Source organism: Procambarus clarkii, chromosome 79 (assembly GCF_040958095.1).
Source record: "Procambarus clarkii isolate CNS0578487 chromosome 79, FALCON_Pclarkii_2.0, whole genome shotgun sequence".
NCBI lineage: Eukaryota > Metazoa > Arthropoda > Malacostraca > Decapoda > Cambaridae > Procambarus > Procambarus clarkii.
In genome coordinates, this window is record NC_091228.1 from 8947340 (window position 1) to 8968487 (window position 21148).

At 44.4% G+C, this 21148-nt stretch overlaps 1 protein-coding gene across 1 annotated transcript in view; it reads right to left on the reverse strand.

Annotated features, from left to right (window-relative positions):
- LOC123764584 (murinoglobulin-1-like) overlaps positions 1–21148 on the reverse strand; it is a 111308-nt gene that overhangs the window by 21370 nt on the left and 68790 nt on the right. Inside the window, 6 exon segments of the mRNA XM_069314656.1 lie at positions 2166–2299; positions 5112–5162; positions 5165–5255; positions 5908–6029; positions 12315–12397; positions 15376–15602. Coding sequence (XP_069170757.1) covers positions 2166–2299; positions 5112–5162; positions 5165–5255; positions 5908–6029; positions 12315–12397; positions 15376–15602 — 708 coding nt within the window.

Genomic DNA, 21148 nt, shown 5'->3' on the forward strand with positions numbered 1-21148 from the left:
TGTGGACTCGGTATCAGGTGTGTGGGATGGGTATCAGGTGTGTGGACTAGGTATCAAGTGTGTGGGCTGGGAATCAGGTGTGTGGGCTGGGTATCAGGTGTGTGGGCTGGGTATCAGATGTGTGGACTCGGTATCAGGTGTGTGGGCTGGGTATCAGGTGTGTGGGCTGGGTATCAGGTGTGTGGGCTGGGTATCGACCTAAACATCTGGCAATCCGGAAATCCATTCAGTAGATAAAATGTTTATTATTGTTACCAACACAGGTCTCTAGTGTCCTACTGCCAGCATTTCAAAAAATCAGTCTTGCCTCAGAACCTTCTCAGCCGTCATGAGCAATACGATCAGTCTACATGTCCCAGTGGCCGCATTTGTGATGAGAATATTGCTAGATTATTGTACTGATTGCTCAGTCAATAGTGATGAATTGGTCTCATCGCTTTAGGGTGTGGAAATACAATCCGATATTAACAATTGTGTAGTACTTATAGAAGCAGTGGACGAACGTACAAAACTTCACCACTGTCCCCAAAACAGTCAAACTCCTGGGGCTCCGTCTGTTGGGCTCCGTCTGTTGGGCTCAGTCTGTTGGGATCCGTCTGTTGGGCTCCGTCTGCTGGGCTCCGTCTGTTGGACTCTGTTGGGATCCGTCTGTTGGACTCCGTCTGTTGGACTCCGTCTGTTGGGCTCCGTCAGTTGGGCTCCGTCAGTTGGGCTCCGTCTGTTGGATTCCGTCTGTTGGGCTCCGTCTGTTGGGATCCGTCTGTTGGGCTCCGTCTGTTAGACTCCGTCTGTTGGGCTCCGTCTGTTAGACTCCGTCTGTTGGGCTCCGTCTGTTGGACTCCATCTGTTGGGCTCCGTCTGTTAGACTCCGTCTGTTGGACTCCGTCTGTTGGGCTCCGTCTGTTAGACTCCGTCTGTTGGGCTCCGTCTGTTGGACTCCATCTGTTGGGCTCCGTCTGTTAGACTCCGTCTGTTGGGCTCCGTCTGTTAGACTCCGTCTGTTGGGATCCGTCTGTTGGACTCCATCTGTTGGGCTCCGTCTGTTAGACTCCGTCTGTTGGGCTCCGTCTGTTAGACTCCGTCTGTTGGACTCCGTCTGTTGGGCTCCGTCTGTTAGACTCCGTCTGTTGGGCTCCGTCTGTTAGACTCCGTCTGTTGGACTCCGTCTGTTGGGATCAGTCTGTTAGACTCCGTCTGTTGGGCTCCGTCTGTTGGGATCCGTCTGTTGGACTCCGTCTGTTGGGATCCGTCTGTTAGACTCCGTCTGTTGGGCTCCGTCTGTTGGGATCCGTCTGTTGGGCTCCGTCTGTTGGGAGGCGTCTGTTGGGATGCGTCTGTTGGGATCCGTCTGTTGGACTCCGTCTTTTGGGCTCCGTCTTTTGGGATCCGTCTGTTGGGATGCATCTGTTGGGATCCGTCTGTTGGACCCCCTCTGTTGGGCTCCGTCTGTTGGGATCCGTCTGTTGGGATGCATCTGTTGGGATCCGTCTGTTGGACTCCCTCTGTTGGGCTCCGTCTGTTGGGATCCGTCTGTTGGGATCCGTCTGTTGGGATGCATCTGTTGGGATCCGTCTGTTGGACTCCGTCTGTTGGGATCAGTCTGTTGGACTCCGTCTGTTGGGATCCGTCTGTTGGGATCCGTCTGTTGGACTCCGTCTGTTGGGATCCGTCTGTTGGACTCCGTCTGTTGGGCTCCGTCTGTTGGGATGCGTCTATTGGGGTGCGTCTGTTGGGATCCGTCTGTTGGGATCCGTCTGTTGAGATCCGTCTGTTGGGATCCGTCTGTTGGACTCCGTCTGTTGGGCTCCGTCTGTTGGGATTTGTCTGTTGGGATCCGTCTGTTGGGATCCGTCTGTTGGGCTCCATCTGTTGTGATTCGTCTGTTGTGCTCCGTCTATTGTGCTCCGTCTGTTGTGCTCCGTCTGTTGGGATCCGCCTGTTGGGATCTGTCTGTTGGGCTCCCTCTGTTGGGCTCCGTTTGTTGGGCTCCGTCTGTTGGGCTCTGTCTGTTGGGCTCCGTCTGTTGGGCTCTGTCTGTTGTGCTCCGTCTGATGGGCTCTGTCTGATGACCGCCATTTACAGTTAGCTTGGCGTGAAACAATTGGCTTAGAATGAATGCTTGAGTGTAGAGTAATGTAAAACACAGCAAGAGGAGGTCCACTCACCACAATAAACTGTTGGGCCTGGCTGAAGGACTTGAGGACGAAGGCCGACAACCAGGTGGAGCCGGAGTCGTCAGCGTTGCCGAAGGCGCTGAAGAAGCCGTCACCTCTACGGTAGAGGAGCTCCCGTTGGTACCCTGCAGGCAGCCAATAATGTAATTATTGCCAACTAATTCATTAACTAGTCGCTACAACACGCTCTTATAACAAAAGTATAAAAATTAAAGAAACAACAGAAAGCCAATAGCCATATACATGTCTCACCTGCACTAGAAACAATTAAGTGATCTACACGTCTGTTACGGTATCCCGAAATTTGTAACACAAATCAACAAACATGTTTCCATACCAGTATTTACCCAGGACTTCGACGGGTATTTCGACGGTCTTCCTGATTGTTTTGCACGTTATGGGAATATTGCTTAATTCATTTTCTTCCTCTGCTAAAAACATCTGTTTATATTTTTTAAAATGTCTAATCTTTCTAGTGTGAACACTGATGTAAAGTATTCATATACGTTGGCTGCCTTTTTATCATTAATTGAAATTTGGTTGGACTTATCTTCGAAGGGTCTTATCGAGTCTTTTGTCTTTATTCTACTTCTCTGGTGGGCATAAATATACTTTGGACCTTTCATTATATTTTGAGCAAGTTTTTCTTTCATAGTTCCTTTTACCTGTTCTTGTGCCCTGAGCAGAGAAATAATTGACCTTCTATATGTGTCAACCCGTGTGCCTCCTGGTGGACTCTTAATTCTTTTAGAGGTTTTGCCTTGCTGTTGTAGCACTGGTGACAACCCGTCATCCACCTCCTCCTCCTTTTACTTTTCCTTCTTGGTACTCACTCAGATCCAAGCTCAGTGTTAAATTTTTTAAATTTCCCCACGAAGCTTCCACGTCTCTGACTACCAAGAGATATTTTGCAGTTTCTGTATCATTCTGTGATACAGGAACTGCATCATGCAGGAACTCCTCGAAAGCAGTCTAGAACGTCATCGTTCCAGACCTTTATATGGGTTTCTATAATTGTGTTCTATCTTAGAATATTACGGGGCGAGCTTCTCCACTTGCTGAGTTTGATCGACCACGACCTCCTCTGGTGTTAGCACAAGGTCCAGAATGTTGCTGCCTCGTGTGGGCTCTACCACGTGCTGAATAAAAAATATGAGTCTTGTACCAGACCAAGAAATTGTTCCTCTTCGGCTTGTGATTTTGGATTCACCCAAAATCCATTGTGTAGTGATTAAAATCTACCATTATAAGAGCTTGGACTTCATCATATTTTTCACGATATGTAAATCTTGAAATTCCTCTTCTGAAGCTGTGTCTGCCCCGTAGCAACCCGTTCTCGCAAATTCGTAAAGTCAATATTGACTTATTAACTACGTGCATAGGTGATATACTAAATATAATAGATACCCTTAAAAAGATTCATAGAAAACACCGACCTTACCTAACCTTGTTAGTATCTTAAGATAAGCATCTTATTGTTTCGTAATTACAATTATTACTTAACCTATACCTATTATAGGTTAGGTAATAATTGTAATTACGAAGAAATAAGATGCTTATCTTAAGATACTAACAAGGTTAGGTAAGGTCGGTGTTTTCTATGAATCTTTTTAAGGGTATCTATTATGTTAAGTATGTCACCTATGCACATATTTAATAAGTCAATATTGACTTATTAAATTTGCGAGAACGGGTTGCCCGTAGCCTACTTAATTTCCAGTAACGATGAGCCAGCTGCCACCGTTACAGCTGCCACTGCCTACCAGCTGTAACGGTGAGCAAGCTGTACCTTTGTGCTAGCTGCAACGGTGAGCCAGCTGTAACTGAGCCAGCTGCAACGGTGAGCCAGCTGTAACTGAGCCAGCTGTAACGGTGAGCCAGCTGTAACGTTGAGCCAGCTCTAACTGAGCCAGCTGTAACAATGAGCCAGCTGTAACGGTGAGCCAGCCAGATACCAATCAAGCGGTAACCCGGCATCTGGTCCCCGCGGTGTTCCACACTCTGGATGCCATCGACAGTAGAGTACAATTTTCGGCGTTTTAAAGGTATTTTATCAATTATAATCATTGTGATAATTAGCATATACCTCCTTAGTTTGGTACCCAACCACTTGGGCTGGACGGTAGAGTGACGTTCTCGCTTCATGCAGGTCGGCGTTCAATCCCCGACCGTCCAATTGGTTGGGCACCATTCCTTTCCCCCGTCCCATTCCAAATCCTTATCCTGACCCCTTCCAGGTGCTATATAGTCGTGATGACTTGGCGCTATCTCCTGATAATTCCCTTCCTTAGTTTGGTTCGTGTAGTTTCAAATGCTTATTGTTAGCACAGTGGTCTACGTATTTGGTTAATAACCTCAGGATTTATTCTCTAGGTCGGACAGAAACGGTTGGACATTTTTTCCCTGCGCACGATGTTTACCTAGCAGTAAATAGGTAATCAAGTAGCAGTAAATAGGTACTCGAGAGTTTCTAAAGTGTAGTAGAGCCACCAGGGTTAGCTATAGTTGACTACGGGGCACCTGGAATAAGCCCAAGTACGGGCTCTCTGCCTGACGACGATATCAATAAGAGACGTATACCACATTGTTAGAGTTTGCTGACGAGGCAGCCAGAGTTGTTCTGAAGCACATGTAAACTCCGGCCCACACTTGTTCACAGTAAACTAACGCGTTTAGCATTAACTCAGGTTATAAACATGGGCACGTCCAGGAACCATTGTGGGCCGTAGTTTTGATGACTAATGCGGGATCACCATAGCCCGTGCTGCTTGGAACTTTTGTTCCGAGTAGCTGAATCTAAAACAACAACAACATTACTTAGCTTGAGGGACAGCAGGTACTGACCAGTCATCACCCACGTTGTCAGACCTCAGACCGACCATAGCCAGAAATATTGGCTAACTGTCCTTACATAGATAGAGATAATAATGAGGTTACCGGTCTTCATGTAGGTGAGGAGCCTCCTGGTGGTCTCCGGGGTGGTCTGGCCTTCAGGTACTGCATGATGAAGATGTTGGGCACGAAGTTGATCATGTTCTGCTCCCCACACCCATACGGCATCCGGATCAGGCTCCCCAAATTCTTCAAGGAATTATGGAAATATTCTGGGTTATAATGTGTTAAGAAGCCGTTGCACATGCACCAAGCATCCACCGTTGTATGCATGCAAAACGGTGTATGTAAAGTGCATGCAACACTTTATTATTAGTGTCATCAGCAAGTCTCTTTCACTTCACAAGAAATTACAGTATAATAATTTCTTGTGATGTCAAATCAGAAGGAAAATTATATTTAAAATGACTACTATAAGAACTATATAAGATGATATTTAAACGGAGATTGAATTATTGTTCTAAATATTTGAAAAATAATTGTTTCATTAATTTACTTAACTTCAAAGAAAGAACACCACAAAATTTTATAAAAATAGAGAATGGAGCATTAATTGTTCTATAGTATCCAGCATGAAAGTCGATAAGGCATATAATTTTTTATTTTAATCAATTAGTGTGTATAAAGATATCATGATGCCCAAACAGGTGATATGAGAGCCCAGAATATCTTACCTGACAATGGTATTGAGCTGCACTAATGTTTACTCTGATGCATGTTAGTATGTAACCAACATATGGGGGGATATTGCTCACCTTGTAACACTGATCTCTCAACAAGATAGTCCCTATGGTTTAAGGTTTACACATAATTATCACAGAGAACATGAGTGAGTGAGTACCTCGAGTGTGAGAGCGATGAGGTCACCGACGGCCGTGACCCAGCCTCGCTCTGACCCCTCCACCATGACCTGTGGGGTCTCCAGCTCCCACGCCTCCAGCGAGTCCTCGCCCGTCTCAAAGTCTGCAACAACAACAAATATACTTCACCAAATATCTAAACAATATACAATGAGTATTTCCTAAAACAAGTCTTGTGTAGGTCATTTCTAATTCAAAAATAATGACCATGCATGCAGTGTCTGGACAAGCTTAAACAGGGTGGGGGTGGCGGGGTAACACCTAAATGTGTCAACTGCAAGCAGCCCCATCATGCCTGGAACAGATATTGCAGCAAGAGGCCTGACTGGCAGGGCTTGAGAAGGACGCCGACGCAGACAGCAGGTGGACCAGTAAACAGGGGCGGGAATGGCTCCGTGAACAGTACCACAGCAAGCCAGGGTCCAGCCTCCAGTAGGCAGACACCAGCCTGGGGTAGTGGTGGAGTGACCCACCACCACCCCGCACAGGCCCAACCAGACCCCATTTCTCTCACAAACCAACTTACCTCTACCCCACTCACTAACCCCAACTTTATCTCCCTCACTAACCCCAACCCTACCCCACCCAACAATCCCATTCCTGCCTCATCACCCATACCCCCTAACGCCTCCCAGTCAACCAGCCCTTCCGCCTCTCAGGCGACCCTCCCTTCCCCCCACCCTACCACTCCCCCTCCCCACTCACCAGTCAACACCTCACTGGGTCCAGATAAAACAATGCCGCCCGATATAGAAGCAATGATTACCCACATGATAAAAAATCACCCACTCATGCAAGAACTAATAAGCAAGCAAAATAAACTTGAGAATACCCTATGTACAATCCAGACGACCCAGGAGGACATACTTCACATTCTGCAGGGCCTGAAGTTGCCTCAGGCGAGTTCAGCAGGTTGCAACTTGGTGCATGAGGATGCAACATGTGCCACGGCACATAACAGCAGACTCAGTGCTATCGTTGACCCAGTGAACACACTACAACCAGTGAACACAACACCACCAGTGAACACAACACCACCAGTGAACACAACACCACCAGTGAACACAACACCACCAACAGCACCACCAGTGAACACAACACCACCAACAGCACCACCAGTGAACACAACGACACTAGTGTACACAACACCATTGACCACTGGCACCCATACAAACAGTACCACCAGCACATGACGGTGGTGCAACACCACATACAACACCACCAGTGAACACACTCTCACCAGCAACAACACCGCACATTTGATGACCAACACCTCCACGATGGATAACCACGGTGAAGAAAGTCTCACTATCCTACAATGGAACTGCAATGGCGTTCGCAATAGAATTAATGACATCATGCAATACGCTCGTGAACACCAAACTGACGTCATAGTGCTACAGGAGACAATGGTAGGTGATGACTTCAACCCAGTCGGCTGGTCGGTGACCTTAATGCCAGACACCCACACTTTGGTGCCAACTGTCATCAGCCCAATGTCAATGGACGGAAACTGTCACTCTTTGTCAGGGGAAGTGAAAACCTTAGGGTCCTGGGTGATGAACAGCCAACTCACCTCAGAGGAGGAAGATTAGACTATGCTCTCCTGCTGAATGCACAGGACACAGATGCCAGTACACACATTGTGCACAGTTTATGTAGTGACCATTGGGCACTGATTACCACCGTCGACATGAGCAAGAGAAGGAAAGAGACAAATAAAAGAAAAAGGTTATCACTCGGACCAGATATGAGGCCGCACTTCATAAACAGGATGAGTGACTGGTTCACGGAATACCAAATCCCAGAAGACATTAACACATTTGTTGATGACCTTAATCACCAAATTGAGAGCAGTCTAAGAGTTCCGCGCCGTACGCCTGGGCGAAGTAACCCTCAGAGGAAGAAAATAAAATGGTATGAGAAGGATTACATAAAGATGCTTAACGCAAATGTGCGAGACATGAGTAGAGAGTACCGGAGACATCCCACTGAAAGTAACCAAGAGTTGTTTAAAACTGTGTCAAGTAGCCAGGGAAGAGAAGATTAAAGAGCGGGAAAGACAATGGCTTGAGTTCACTAGCTCTATTGGACGGGAAACATCTGCAAGACAAGTGTGGGCAAAAATTCAGATAGCTAAGGGGGGCAGAGCCCGGCCTGTGGCTCACAAAGACCCCCAGGGTAAGGCTGAGGAACTAATTCACAAGTGGAGTGATGCAGCATCCTCCTCCTCCCTCCCTGCAGAAATCAGCAGGGAACAGCTCCTGCGACATGATGACAGAAGAATTAGGGATAACAAGAGCACTGTCTAGTGATGACGAATATGGGGAACCAATCACAGCCCAAGAAGTAAGGGGCGCTATGAAAAAGGGTAAAAGTACAGCACCTGGTGAAGATGGCGTCACCTACGACATACTCAATGCACTGTGTGAAGTGTCTGGGAATCCACTACTCCACCTGTTTAACAAGTCATTCCTAAGTGGAGTGTTGCCCACACAATGGAAACACGCAATAATTATTCCCATACCGAAGCCTAATGACTCTGGTAATTACAGACCTATCAGCCTCGTGTCATGCACTTGCAAGATGCTTGAAAGGATCAACCTAAACCGACTGTTGCACAAAATAGGCAGGTTAGGGGAGGGGGTCAATGGATTTGTTAAAGGACGGAGCACAGCAAATTGTATAGTTAATTACTTGGCTAATGACACGGCTAGGTACTCTGTATTTGTTGACATCAAAGGAGCCTTCGACAAAGCACAGGGGATTGTGATCCTGGACGAGCTTGCATGCATGGGTGTCAAGGGGAGACTCATGAAATGGGTTGAAGACTACCTCACAGGAAGGAAAGCCAAGGTTTGCTTCAATGGAGCAGTCTCCAGAACAATGAATATGGAACTCGGGACCCCCCAAGGCGGAGTCTTAAGCCCTACACTATTCAATGTACTTATGAACGCCATTGCAAATATTGATTTTCCGGAAGGAACACAACAAGTGGGATATGCAGATGATGTCCTAATACAAGCTCCCACCTTGGGAAAAATTGAACAGTCCATTGAACTCCTTGGAAGGAAATGTATTGAGCTCGGTTTCACTCTCTCCACAAACAAGACGAAGGCATACTCCCATCACAAGCGGAGAGCAAATGAAGAACTGCAAATTAATGGTGTAACACTTGAATGGGTTGACCACTATCAGTACCTTGGCGTCACTGTCGGCTCTAACAAGGGAAAGAAAGAGGAGCTCAATCAACTCATAGGAACATGCAAAAGTCGACTCAGGGCACTGAAAGCTATGACCTGGAATGGACATGGAGCCTCTATTGCCGTGCTCAAAATGATGTACACAGCCTATGTGCGCTCCGTCATAGACTATGCCGCACCAGTACTGTGCACCTACTCCCAAAGCGATATGAAAAGGCTTGAAAGCATTCAAAATGAAGCCATGACAATCATTCTTGGAGTTCCAAGAACTGCCAAAACGTCTAATCTACGAGAGGAGTTGTCCCTTCCCAGTGTTAAAAGCAGAATTCAGGAGCTGAATGCTAAGCTTGCAATTAGGATAGCCAGAGATCCCCATTACAATGATATTGCCAAGAAAAAACTGAGCTCTGTGCTACTTTCAGGGGGAAACAGGAGAAGCAAAAAATGGCATCACAGAGCAGTCTGCTACCTTGAAGAGCTTCACCTGCTTGAGCAAGCCCGTGAGCTCCTGCCTGTAGAGAGGTTACCTCCCTGGGAGGATGACTCATGCAAGATCATCATCAATGAAATGGCAATGAAAAAATCCAACATGATACCACAAGAAATGAGGCACAAGTATCTCGAGGAAATTTATAAAGAAGCCGGAGATGAACTAGATCAAATCTACACTGACGGGTCATCTAATCCTATCAATGGCAGGGCTGGTGCAGCATACACGGTAATCAAGGATAATACCTTCCAACGCAGAAATGAAGAAAAAGCACGTATTGAGAACTATGCCTCTTCAACGCAAGCAGAGCTAACTGCCATTGTTATGGCGTTAAGGTTTCTTGAACGGAACACTAATGGTGCAGTGATTTGCACCGATTCAAAAGCAGCACTGCAAAGCCTAAGTAAAAATCAGGCAGAAAATCTTGCAATAGTCGCTGAAATCAAGAGAGCTGTGAGAGTACTTACCAATCAGGGAAGAGTCATCAAGTTTCTGTGGATCCCCTCCCATGTTGGAATATGTGGAAATGAACGAGCAGATGTGCTGGCTGCTGAAGGCGCTGAAGGAGACCATATTGAATACTTCATACCCAAGACTCAACTACAAATTAGAGGTATTATCAGGCAACATCACCGTGACAAGGTAACTGAGGAAAGGAGGATAGAAGCACAAACCAGTGAATCTGTACGATGGTACAACATGGTTGCAGCTGGCAATCCCAATCAGTATGGCCGAAGAGGAGGACGACGAGGGAGAGAATCAGTAATAGCGAGAATCCGTCTTGGATACAAATATCCATGGAGATTTGGAATGGAAACAACAGTTGATCAGCGAAGTTGCAGAATCTGTGGTGAGAGTGATGGACACCGCCTTGACCACTATCTACGTGAATGTGAACACCTGAGAGACATTAGGAATAACTGTAGAATAATAAACCCCACACTGTTTGAGTTTGGAAAACACTATTTGTCAAATATTGATACTGTTCTTAAAAGATTTCCCCATTTTGCACCCGCAAGATAACGTAAGCTTTTAAGGGTTGATAAATGTTAATCTTCTTGTTTGAGGAGCTGTTCACTTGAGACAGTTAAGCAAGTCCCAGCTGTGTCTGGGTACAAGTGACAGGATGAACAACCCAGCTGGTTTTCTTCCTATTGGGGAGTGTTGTACATTCTGCTATGGCGGTATGTTCACTCACAAGATGAGTGGCGCTGCCCAATAAACTCGCCCCTCGGGGCAAAATTTAAAAAAATTTAAATGACTAGCACTGGAACAAAATTTTGGTAGAGCAGTGTGAGGACTGCATAAATAACTCTAGATGGGGTACCCAGCGATGTCCGGGTCTCTCTCCCCCCCCCCCCACCCCTCCTCCTCACTCCAACTCCCTAATTCTCTGTCATTCCCATCCTACCTCCCTCCATCCAGTAACAGCCGAGAAATCTGCTTGTGAGCAAACTATGAAATTAATAATATTGGTTTGATTGTCCTTAGAGTCGGTGTTTGTAGCAATAGGAGCAAATCCAACTTAAAGAGGGGCATGAGGGGTCGAATGCATCCACCTTTGACGATTACCATACAATAACAATTCACCATGGAAAGTTGAATGAGGCTAATTACAACCATCGCCTCCAACCGAAGATAGACAAACAAGTAGACATTCTCTTTTACAGATATACTAAAGGAGGATACCCGGCTGTGCTCGGGTCTCCCTCACCCCTCTCTCCGAATCTTCCCCTTCTCATCTTGCTTTCCCTATCCTGTCTTTTCTTCCCATCTCCTCCCATGTCAAACTTTTTCCGTGTTGGAGCCGGTCGGCCGAGCGGACAGCACGCGGGACTTGTGATTCTGTGGTCCTGGGTTCGATCCCAGGCGCCGGCGAGAAACATTGGGCAGAGTTTCTTTCACCCTATGCCCCTGTTACCTAGCAGTAAATAGGTACCTGGGTGTTAGTTAGCTGTCACGGACTGCTTCCTGGGGGTGGAGGCCTGGTCGAAGACCGGGCCGCGGGGACACTAAAGCCCCGAAATCATCTCAAGATAATCTCAAGAAAATCCCCCTTCTCTTCTGTACACCTTTTCCAATCTTCCCCTCTCTCCAGTACCCTATTTAAGCATCCTTCTTCTACCCATTGTTCAAGCATTCTTCTTCTACCACCTTTTCCTTGCCTGTGAGCTGCCGACGCCTGACCTTACCACTGTACCGCGGTGGAGTAAGCGGCTGGCAGCGCCTTGGTCACCACTCACTAAACAGCTCCAGGTGATAGTCTCTGATATATATCACATTAGTGTGATTTATCTGTTTATTATTATTAATTATCGTTATCAGTATAATGACAAGGTCAATATCACCAAACATCTCACCGAGTCTAGTGTAAGAGAGAGATGGGACTGATGGCATATGATCATGCAAAATGATCTAGTCGTTAGCCGCGTGAAGCACCAATGTAGAGTTGGGCCTAGAGCTTAAGTAACGAGCCGAGTGTTGACAGTCACACTGATCCCTGAGGGTGACAGTCACACTGATCACTGAGGGTGACAGTCACACTGATCACTGAGGGTGACAGTCACACTGATCACTGAGGGTGACAGTCACACTGATCACTGAGGGTGACAGTCACACTGATCACTGAGGGTGACAGTCACACTGATCACTGAGGGTGGTACACGGCTACACAACAATGATGGTAAATCCTTACCTTTAGAGCAGATGTACTTGCTCCAGCTCTTCTCTCTCAGGAACCCCTCGGCCTCCACTGTGATGGGTTTTATCAGTGAGTCTCTGAAAACGATTATAGGAAAGTACTTAAACCATCTCGTTCTATTTATACTAGCATACTGTTAGCTAGTTTATGAAGAACTATTACAAAGTTATTATGATTGTATTGGATGAATTAAGTGTATCTCTTGGAGTGTGCTAATCTCTAGGTTCTGGTTTACCCTTATTCACTATTCTTAAAATTTTCTATTTTATTTTTTACGAGTTTCTTTTTGCAAAAAAAGGATAAAAATCTAGAAAAAAGTGCTAAATGTAATGATATGTCTCTTTTCTGGTGGAGCCCAAGTGGTCTTTGGCCTGCTGGATGTAACAGTGCAAGTATTTTGCACTTATGTAACAGTGCAAGTATTTTGCACTTATGTAACAGTGCAAGTATTTTGCACTTATGTAACAGTGCAAGTATTTTGCACTTATGTAACAGTGCAAGTATTTTGCACTTATGTAACAGTGCAAGTATTTTGCACTTATGTAACAGTGCAAGTATTTTGCACTCTTTCACGTATAATTGTGAGTTGTAATTGTGTGTGAGTGTATACGTGTGTGCGTGTTAGTCGAGAGCGAGGTGGTAGTTGGTGAGGTGAGCCTGCACAGCTTTGCTGACGGCAGTACTTTCAACCAAGAAACTATGTTCTGGCTTGCGAGAGTACCCACCCCTGGTTCGGCCAGCGAGGTGGTTGAGCAGTGAGAGTGGAACCTTTGCAAGGGTGAGTACATCCAACCAGCTCCTCCATCCGGGCTGGTGATTAGCCATCACCCACCCCTGGGTGAACTTGTTAGTGAGGTATGAGTTCAGTTATGCATTGTCTTAAACCAGAAGTGTGTCTTAGTGGTGACAAGCTAGTAGAGTCTGAACCATTTAGCAATGTATGGTGTGGGCGTGCATGGAGTGGGTGACCCCCCCCTTTTTTTAATTTGGTCAATATTATGTTAAGTAATAGGATGTTAAAATGTTAAATATCAATTGCTGGAAATTGAAATAATTTCAAATAATTTGATTCGATAAATGTCTATGTGTAGAATAACAAGCTTGACTTTTGTTCAGTCCTCTCTTTGAACCAATGTCCCCTCAAGTAAGAGTTAAGACTAGAGAAATAACGAGATGAACAAGGTAGGAACGAGAGTGAGGGCACCGTGAGGTGAGTGAGGGAAGGTGTCGCTTGGTGAGAGGAGCTCGCGCGCCACCTCGCCTCACTTAACCAGTCGGGTTTACTTAGGAATTTATTTAGAAAGTGATTAATTAAACATTACTACTGTCACATTGTTTAAGTGGAATTTATATTTAGTTTCAATGACAGGTGGTGGCAGCAAACATCAGAACATCTTATAATATCAGTATAGTATAACATCATAGATAGTATAGCAGAATAACAGCTTTGTCTACTCTCCCTACACCTTCTTATCCCTCCTTCCTTCATTCCTCCTACCTCCACTCTTCCAGTTCGCTCCCCGTTTTCTATCCCCACTCGCTTCTCTCTACCTTAGTTCCCCACTCAACCTTATCCATGTTATCCAACCTTATCCCCTCCTTTCTTCCTTATTTTGCTTTACTTTTTCACAATCACAGAGTAGATAGAAAAATCAGTTGTTATATGGAGATCAAAGCCAGAACCTGGCCTCTTGAGTGAGGTGCAAAAAGCAGGTGACTTGTCAACATCCTCACTGAGGAATCCATCCAGAAAGTCAGTCAAGCTTGACAGACAACTGCAGAGTTCATGGGAAATGAAGCATCAAACCTGCCAAACTATTCATTCCAAACAATTTGTTCACTCAAAACTAGTTCACGCCCGTTAATATTTATGACCGACACCAATCAGCTCGAAGCCCCTGCCGACAGCCTGTTGCAGGTCAGTTCGGAGTGATGTACAAGGAACTAACTAACCTGGCAGGGATGGAGTCTGGGAGCCACCAGAACGAGGCGTTTTATTATATTCAATGATAGTTTTGTGGGAGGAGCCGCTTCATGGCTTCTTGAAGCTAACTAAAGAGCAGAAGGCAAACAAGGAACTAATTAGGGATGATGAGGAGAAACGGCAGGTCTTAGGTCAAACAAGACCGACTGGGACCAGGAACTTTCACCAAATCCCCAGTGAGCACAATATCCAAGAGTGGTGCGGGTTCGACGATTAAACTAAATTAAATTAAACGTTGATGACGTTGATTCGGCGTTGAATTGGCGCTGTTCTTGGATACTGAGCCCACTGTGTTGGGCCCACAAGACCCGGTTAAACCATGTAAACCTCTAAGCCCCAAAGTCCTCGACATTTTTAAAGAAAAAACTGCAGCCAAAGCTGCATATTTACGAATATCAGAGGCCTGAGGGCAGACCACAAGCTACTTAGCTTTCCTGACACAAGGAACGGGGTTCCCAGGGAGTGGGGTCAGCCAACATAGCACCCACGCGGCAGAACCGGGAGCACGCAGACCTGCCAGGCATCAGTCATCTCGGGACCCCTCCGGGAACCACCTGAATCATTCTTGGCCAGAGAAGTAGAAGACAACAACCGAACAAACCGCCCACCAGTGAGCAAAGAACAGAGCCTCAGCCTGCAGAGGAGAGCATGAAGCTCCCAACTCTGCAGCCTTATTTTCCCAGCCAGAGTGCATGCGGATTATCCATTACCTATGGATAATCTGCCATGCACTCTGGCATGGGCAAAGGATAATCCCTATGCACTCAGGCAAGGTAATGGAGTTCATCACTCTGCGGCATTGCTCAAATTGATTTTATCATAGATATATCACATAAAGATTATTTTCTTGTGTATTATCATTATTATTATTATTATTATTATTATTATTATTATTATTATTATTATTATTATTAATATTATTATTATTATTATCATTATTATTATTATTATTATTATTATTATTATTATTATTATTATTATTATTTTTATTATTATTATTATTATTATTAAAATCCTCATCATGACTTGAATGCTGGTGAGTAGTGAGGAAAGAAGGAATATTTTGCTGACCTTCTGTTGATGGATGAATCACCGGAGCCGCAGGGCTGAGAGTACTCATGGTCGACGAAGGCAGCTACGCTAATGTTGACTTCTCCGATCACCAGGGATTTGATCCTCACTATGTGAACGACCTTGTCCTGTGCCGGGACACAAGAGCTACGCTTCCCGAGGACAATCTGCTCAGTCGCCTCCTCCAAGATCTGGTACTCGTCACTCTCCTGCACCCTCACAGACACCTAAACCAAGACAGTAGACACATAAGAATGAATGACATCATTAATGTTTTGAGTGACTTGAAGCAGTTACCGCTCCAGGATGATCTGTGAATGGCATGACTTAAGTTAGAATGAGGAGGTTAGACATTATCGTAAGTCACTGTTAGAAGAAGGAGCAAAGCCTAACACAGTCTGTATCTCTGGAATCCAGGAAGACTGTGTAGCACAGTCTGTGTCGCTGGAAGCCAGGAAGACTGTGTAGCACAGTCTGTGTCGCTGGACGCCAGGAAGACTGTGTAGCACAGTCTGTGTCGCTGGAAGCCTAGAAGACTGTACTCACCTAGTTGTACTCACCTAGTTGTGCTTGCGGGGGTTGAGCTCTGGCTCTTTGGTCCCGCCTCCCAACCGTCAATCAACAGGTGTACAGGTTCCTAAGCCTATTGGGCTCTATCATATCTACACTTGAAACTGTGTATGGAGTCTGCCTCCACCACATCGCTTCAAAATGCATTCCATTTGTCAACCACTCTGACACTAAAAAAGTTCTTTCTAATATCTCTGTGGCTCATTTGGGCACTCAGTTTCCACCTGTGTCCCCTAGTGCGTGTGCCCCTGGTGTTAAATAGCCTTTCTTTATCAACCCTGTCGATACCCTTGAGAATCTTGAATGTGGTGATCATGTCCCCACTAACTCTTCTGTCTTCCAACGAAGTGAGGTTTAATTCCCGTAGTCTTTCCTCGTAGTTCATAGCTCTCAGCTCGGGTACTAGTCTGGTGGCAAACCTTTGAACCTTTACCAGTTTAGTGTTATGCTTGACTAGACATGGACTCCATGCTGGAGCCGCATACGCCAGGATTGGTCTGACATATGTGGTATATAATGTTCTGAAAGATTCCTTACACAAGTTTTTAAATGCCGTTCTTATGTTAGCCAACCTGGCATATGTCGCTGATGTTATCCTCTTGATATGAGCTTCAGGGGACAGGTCTGGCATGATATCAACCCCCTGGTCTTTCTCTCTCTCTGACTCTTGAAGTATTTCATCTCCCAAATGATACCTTGTATCTGGTCTCCTGCTTCCTACCCCTATCTTCATTACATTACATTTGCTTGGGTTAAACTCTAACAGCCATTTGTTCGACCATTCCTGCAGCTTGTCTAGGTCTTCTTGAAGCCTCAAGCTGTCCTCCTCTGTCTTAATCCTTCTCATAATTTTGGCGTCTTTAGCAAACATTGAGAGGAATGAGTTTATTGCCTCTGGGAGATCTTTTACGTATATCAGAAACAGGATAGGCCCAAGAACAGAGCCCTGTGGGACTTCACTGGTGACTTCACGTCATTCTGAGGTCTCACCCCTCACTGTAACTCTCTGCTTCCTATTGCTTAGGTACTCCCTTATCCACTGGAGCACGCTACCAGTTACTCCTGCCTGTTTCTCCAGCTTATGCATCAACCTTTTATGGGGTACTATGTCAAAGGCTTTCCGACAGTCCAAAAAAATGCAGTCCGCCTATCCTTCTCTTTCTTGCTTAATTTTTGTCACCTGATCGTAGAATTCTATCAAGCCTGTAAGGCAAGATTTACTCTCCCTGAACCCATGTTGATGGGTTGCCACGAAGTCTCTTTTCTCCAGATGTGTTAGTAGGTTTTTTCTCACAATCTTCTCCATCACCTTGCATGGTATACAAGTTAAGGACACTGGCCTGTAGTTCAGTGCCTCTTGTCTGTCACCCTTTTGTATATTGGTACTACATTAGCAGTCTTCCATATTTCTGGTAGATCTCCCGTTTCCAGTGACCTACTATACACTATGGAGAGTGGCAAGCAAAGTGCTCCTGCACACTCTTTCAATACCCATGGTGAGATTCCGTCCGGCCCAACAGCTTCTCACATCCAGCTCCAATAGGTGCTTCTTAATCTCATCTCTTGTAATTTCGAACCTATCCAAGGTCACCTGGTTTGCTGCCACCTCTCCTAGCGCCGTGACCTCTCCCTCTTCTATTGTAAAGACCTCCTGGAACCTTTTGTTGAGTTCTTTACACACCTCTTTGTCATTCTCTGTGTACCTGTCCTCGCCCACCCTAAGTTTCATCACCTGTTCCTTCACTGTTGTCTTCCTCCTGATGTGACTGTGTCTTGGCTCAGTCTTGGCTTTGGTTCGGTCTTGGCTTTATTAGCTATATCATTTTCATACCTTTTCTCAGCTGCTCTTCTCACACTAACATATTCGTTCCTGGTTCTCTGGTATCTCTCTCTCTACTTTCTGGTGTTCTGTTATTACGGAAGTTCCTCCATTCCCTTTTGTTCAGCTCCTTTGCTTTCATACATTCCCTATTAAACCACGGATTCTTCCTTTGCTTCTCTGTTTTTTCCAGTCGGGCTGGGACAAACCTGCTTACAGCCTCCTGACATTTTTTGGTGACATAGTCCATCATGTCTTGTACGGACTTGGTTCCGAGTTCTGTGTCCCAATGTATATCCCATAGGAATTTATTCATCTCCTCATAGTTTCCCTTTCGGTACGCCAGCCCTTTGTTTCCCAGTTCTTTCTTGGGGGTGATAATTCCTAGCTCAACCAGGTACTCAAAGCTCAAAACACTATGATCACTCATTCCCAAGGGGGCTTCCAACTTAACTTTCCTTTTATCCAACTCATTTAGGGTAAATATCAGATCAAGCAAGGCTGGTTCATCCCCTCATCTCATTCTTGTCGGTCCCTTGACGTGTTGACTTAGAAAGTTTCTTGTTGCCACATCCAAAAGCTTAGCTCTCCATGTGGGTCTCTGTTTCCCCAATCTATCTTCCCATGGTTGAAGTCTCTCATGATTAGTAGTCTGAATCCGTTCCTGCTAGCCACAGAAGCTGCTCTCTCTATAACTGTGTAGCACAGTCTGTGTCACTGGAAGACTGTGTAGCACAGTCTGTGTCACTGGAAGCCAGGAAGACTATGTAGCACAGTCTGTGTCGCTGGAAGCCAGGAAGACTGTGTAGCACAGTCTGTGTCGCTGGACGCCAGGAAGACTGTGTAGCACAGTCTGTGTCGCTGGAAGCCAGGAAGACTGTGTAGCACAGTCTGTGTCGCTGGACGTCAGGAAGACTGTGTAGCACAGTCTGTGTCGCTGGACGCCAGGAAGACTGTGTAGCATAGTCTGTGTCGCTGGAAGCCAGGAAGACCATGTAGCACAGTCTGTGTCGCTGGATATAATGCGCTATATAACACTCAAGACTCCAACACGATAACCAAAGGAGTCAGAATATGAAAATTGCATAAAATAATAATTAACAAAAAAATGATAAACTTTCAGTAGAGCTGAAACATATACCTTAAACGAACATGTATGATAGACATTTAAGTAGTCAACTCCTGTATTCACCTTTGCTATTTGTTTTCAATGTTTTAGTTGGAAAACATGACTTTGTAGATCGATTGGCCAATGAGGCTTGCAAGAAAGAAAACATTGATTATGACTTTGGACTATCTAATGCAATTATTAGAAACATACAAATTAAAGAAATTAATTCAGATTTAGAAGAACTAAGAAATGTCCAGAGACCTGAAAACTGCAGTATTAAAAGTTATGCCAAGTTTTGTAATGATAGGTATTTGTATGGTCAGCACAGTAACCGGACGAGGCAATGTAATGTAGTCATTGCGCGAATTCGCCTTGGCTATAGACACATTTGGCAGGTTAGTGAGGCTGAGCCACTACCAGAATACTCAGATTGTAAACTCTGTGATAAACCTTTAATGCATTCACTAGAACACTATATTGTTGAATGTGAAGCCGTAAAGGACTTTAGACCTCCTGGCCTCTTGTACCACCAACTGTGTAACTATTTTATTGACTCAGGTGTTCTGGATGACATCCTAACAGTTTATCCAAAATTTGCTTGTCCATTTTAAAGAATGAAGAACAATATTTATTTATATTACTTCTAAGCTGCATCAGTTATGAACCCATCCCTGGCCTTGTGTGGCAGTGAACAATAGAAAGTTGTTTTCACATATCCATACATGGAACCATTGATTGTAACCATGATATATATATGTACTTCCGACTACAGTTTAGACCGATCGTGTTATGTATGACCCCTCTGTCCTGCGTGACAGTGAATACCAGCATTATTCTCACTTTAATAAGACTAATCGAAATCCTCAGATTAGGCAAAATTGTAATTAATTTTGTCAATAAAGATGTTGATATTAATAATAATAATGTTTTCAATTCACTAACGAAAAATATGACAAACACACACACACACAGAAGAACCGTAACTCAACCCGTGAAAGCATTATTAGGCGAGAACAATTAGGTAGGCGTGCACACACACACACAAACATACCAGATACCAGCATACCATATGGAACACACCAAGCATACCAGCGATACAAAGATGCGAGAAACAACTAAACGGCAGCGAGGAGAGAGGCAGAAAGAAATTTTGAAAAAGGGATTGCAGACAAATGTAAAACAGAACCAGGTCTATTCTATAAATTCATAAACAACAAATTGCAGGTAAAGGATAATATTCAGAGGTTGAAAATGGGAAATAGATTCACGAAAAATGAAAAGAAAATGTGTGAAAAACCTGCTGGGATTGATATGAGAGGAGACTACCAGTGACTTGTACTGAACTAAATTAAAAATTTACTGTCTGCAAATTAATTCAACTAAAATCTCTAGCTAGAGCTGTAAATCCTAGCTCCTCTTTTCCTAATGACAGATTGTGGGCTGTAAGGGACAGGTGGGGTGAATGAATTAGTTGATAGAAGTTCCGGTACACCTGTAGACAGGGATTCTCACATCAGCTTGTATTTTATACAAGGATAAGATTTAATAAATTCAGTTCAATGACTGAACACTGGCTCTGTTTAAATCAGAGATTTAAACATGTACATAGTCTAGCCTAGCACCATAACTTGTTTTGATATTCCTAGAGTACGACTTTTTCAAACTAGAAATGCTCTACAAATCAAGGGACCCAGAATGTGAAATGACCTTCCCAACCATGTTAAAGACTGTACCTGTCTCAACCAGTTTAAGATAAAAACGAAGCTATACCTAATAAATTCCCTGTAACCTACCTTACCCCTCTATTGTCAACGAATGTCTGTTTTTTTTTAAAGAGCGCTGTTTGTCGACAGAATTGTATTTGCGCTACTTTTTCAGCTATGTTTTCATTCCATGTTTTCATTTTACTCTTTATGCTCAATTAGTATTAAGCTTTAGTCATTTAAGTTTTACAATGCCCGAAACGCTTTGCGTAATAGTGGCTTTAGGCATTGTATGTACTAGCCCTAACTATAAATCCATCACTCTTTGTAAAAATTTTTGTATGTATGTACCTTACCTAAATAAACATTTGATTTGATTTGATTTGAACTATCAACAGCCAATATATTCTTATACTATAAACAACAATTTAAATTGTAAATGTATAATAAATTACTTTAAATGTAGTCTAAGTACTATTAACTAAGTACTAAATTATATTCAATTTAATGAACTTATATGATAACTTTAAAAATAACTAAGCAAGCAATAAGAACATAAGAACAAAGGTA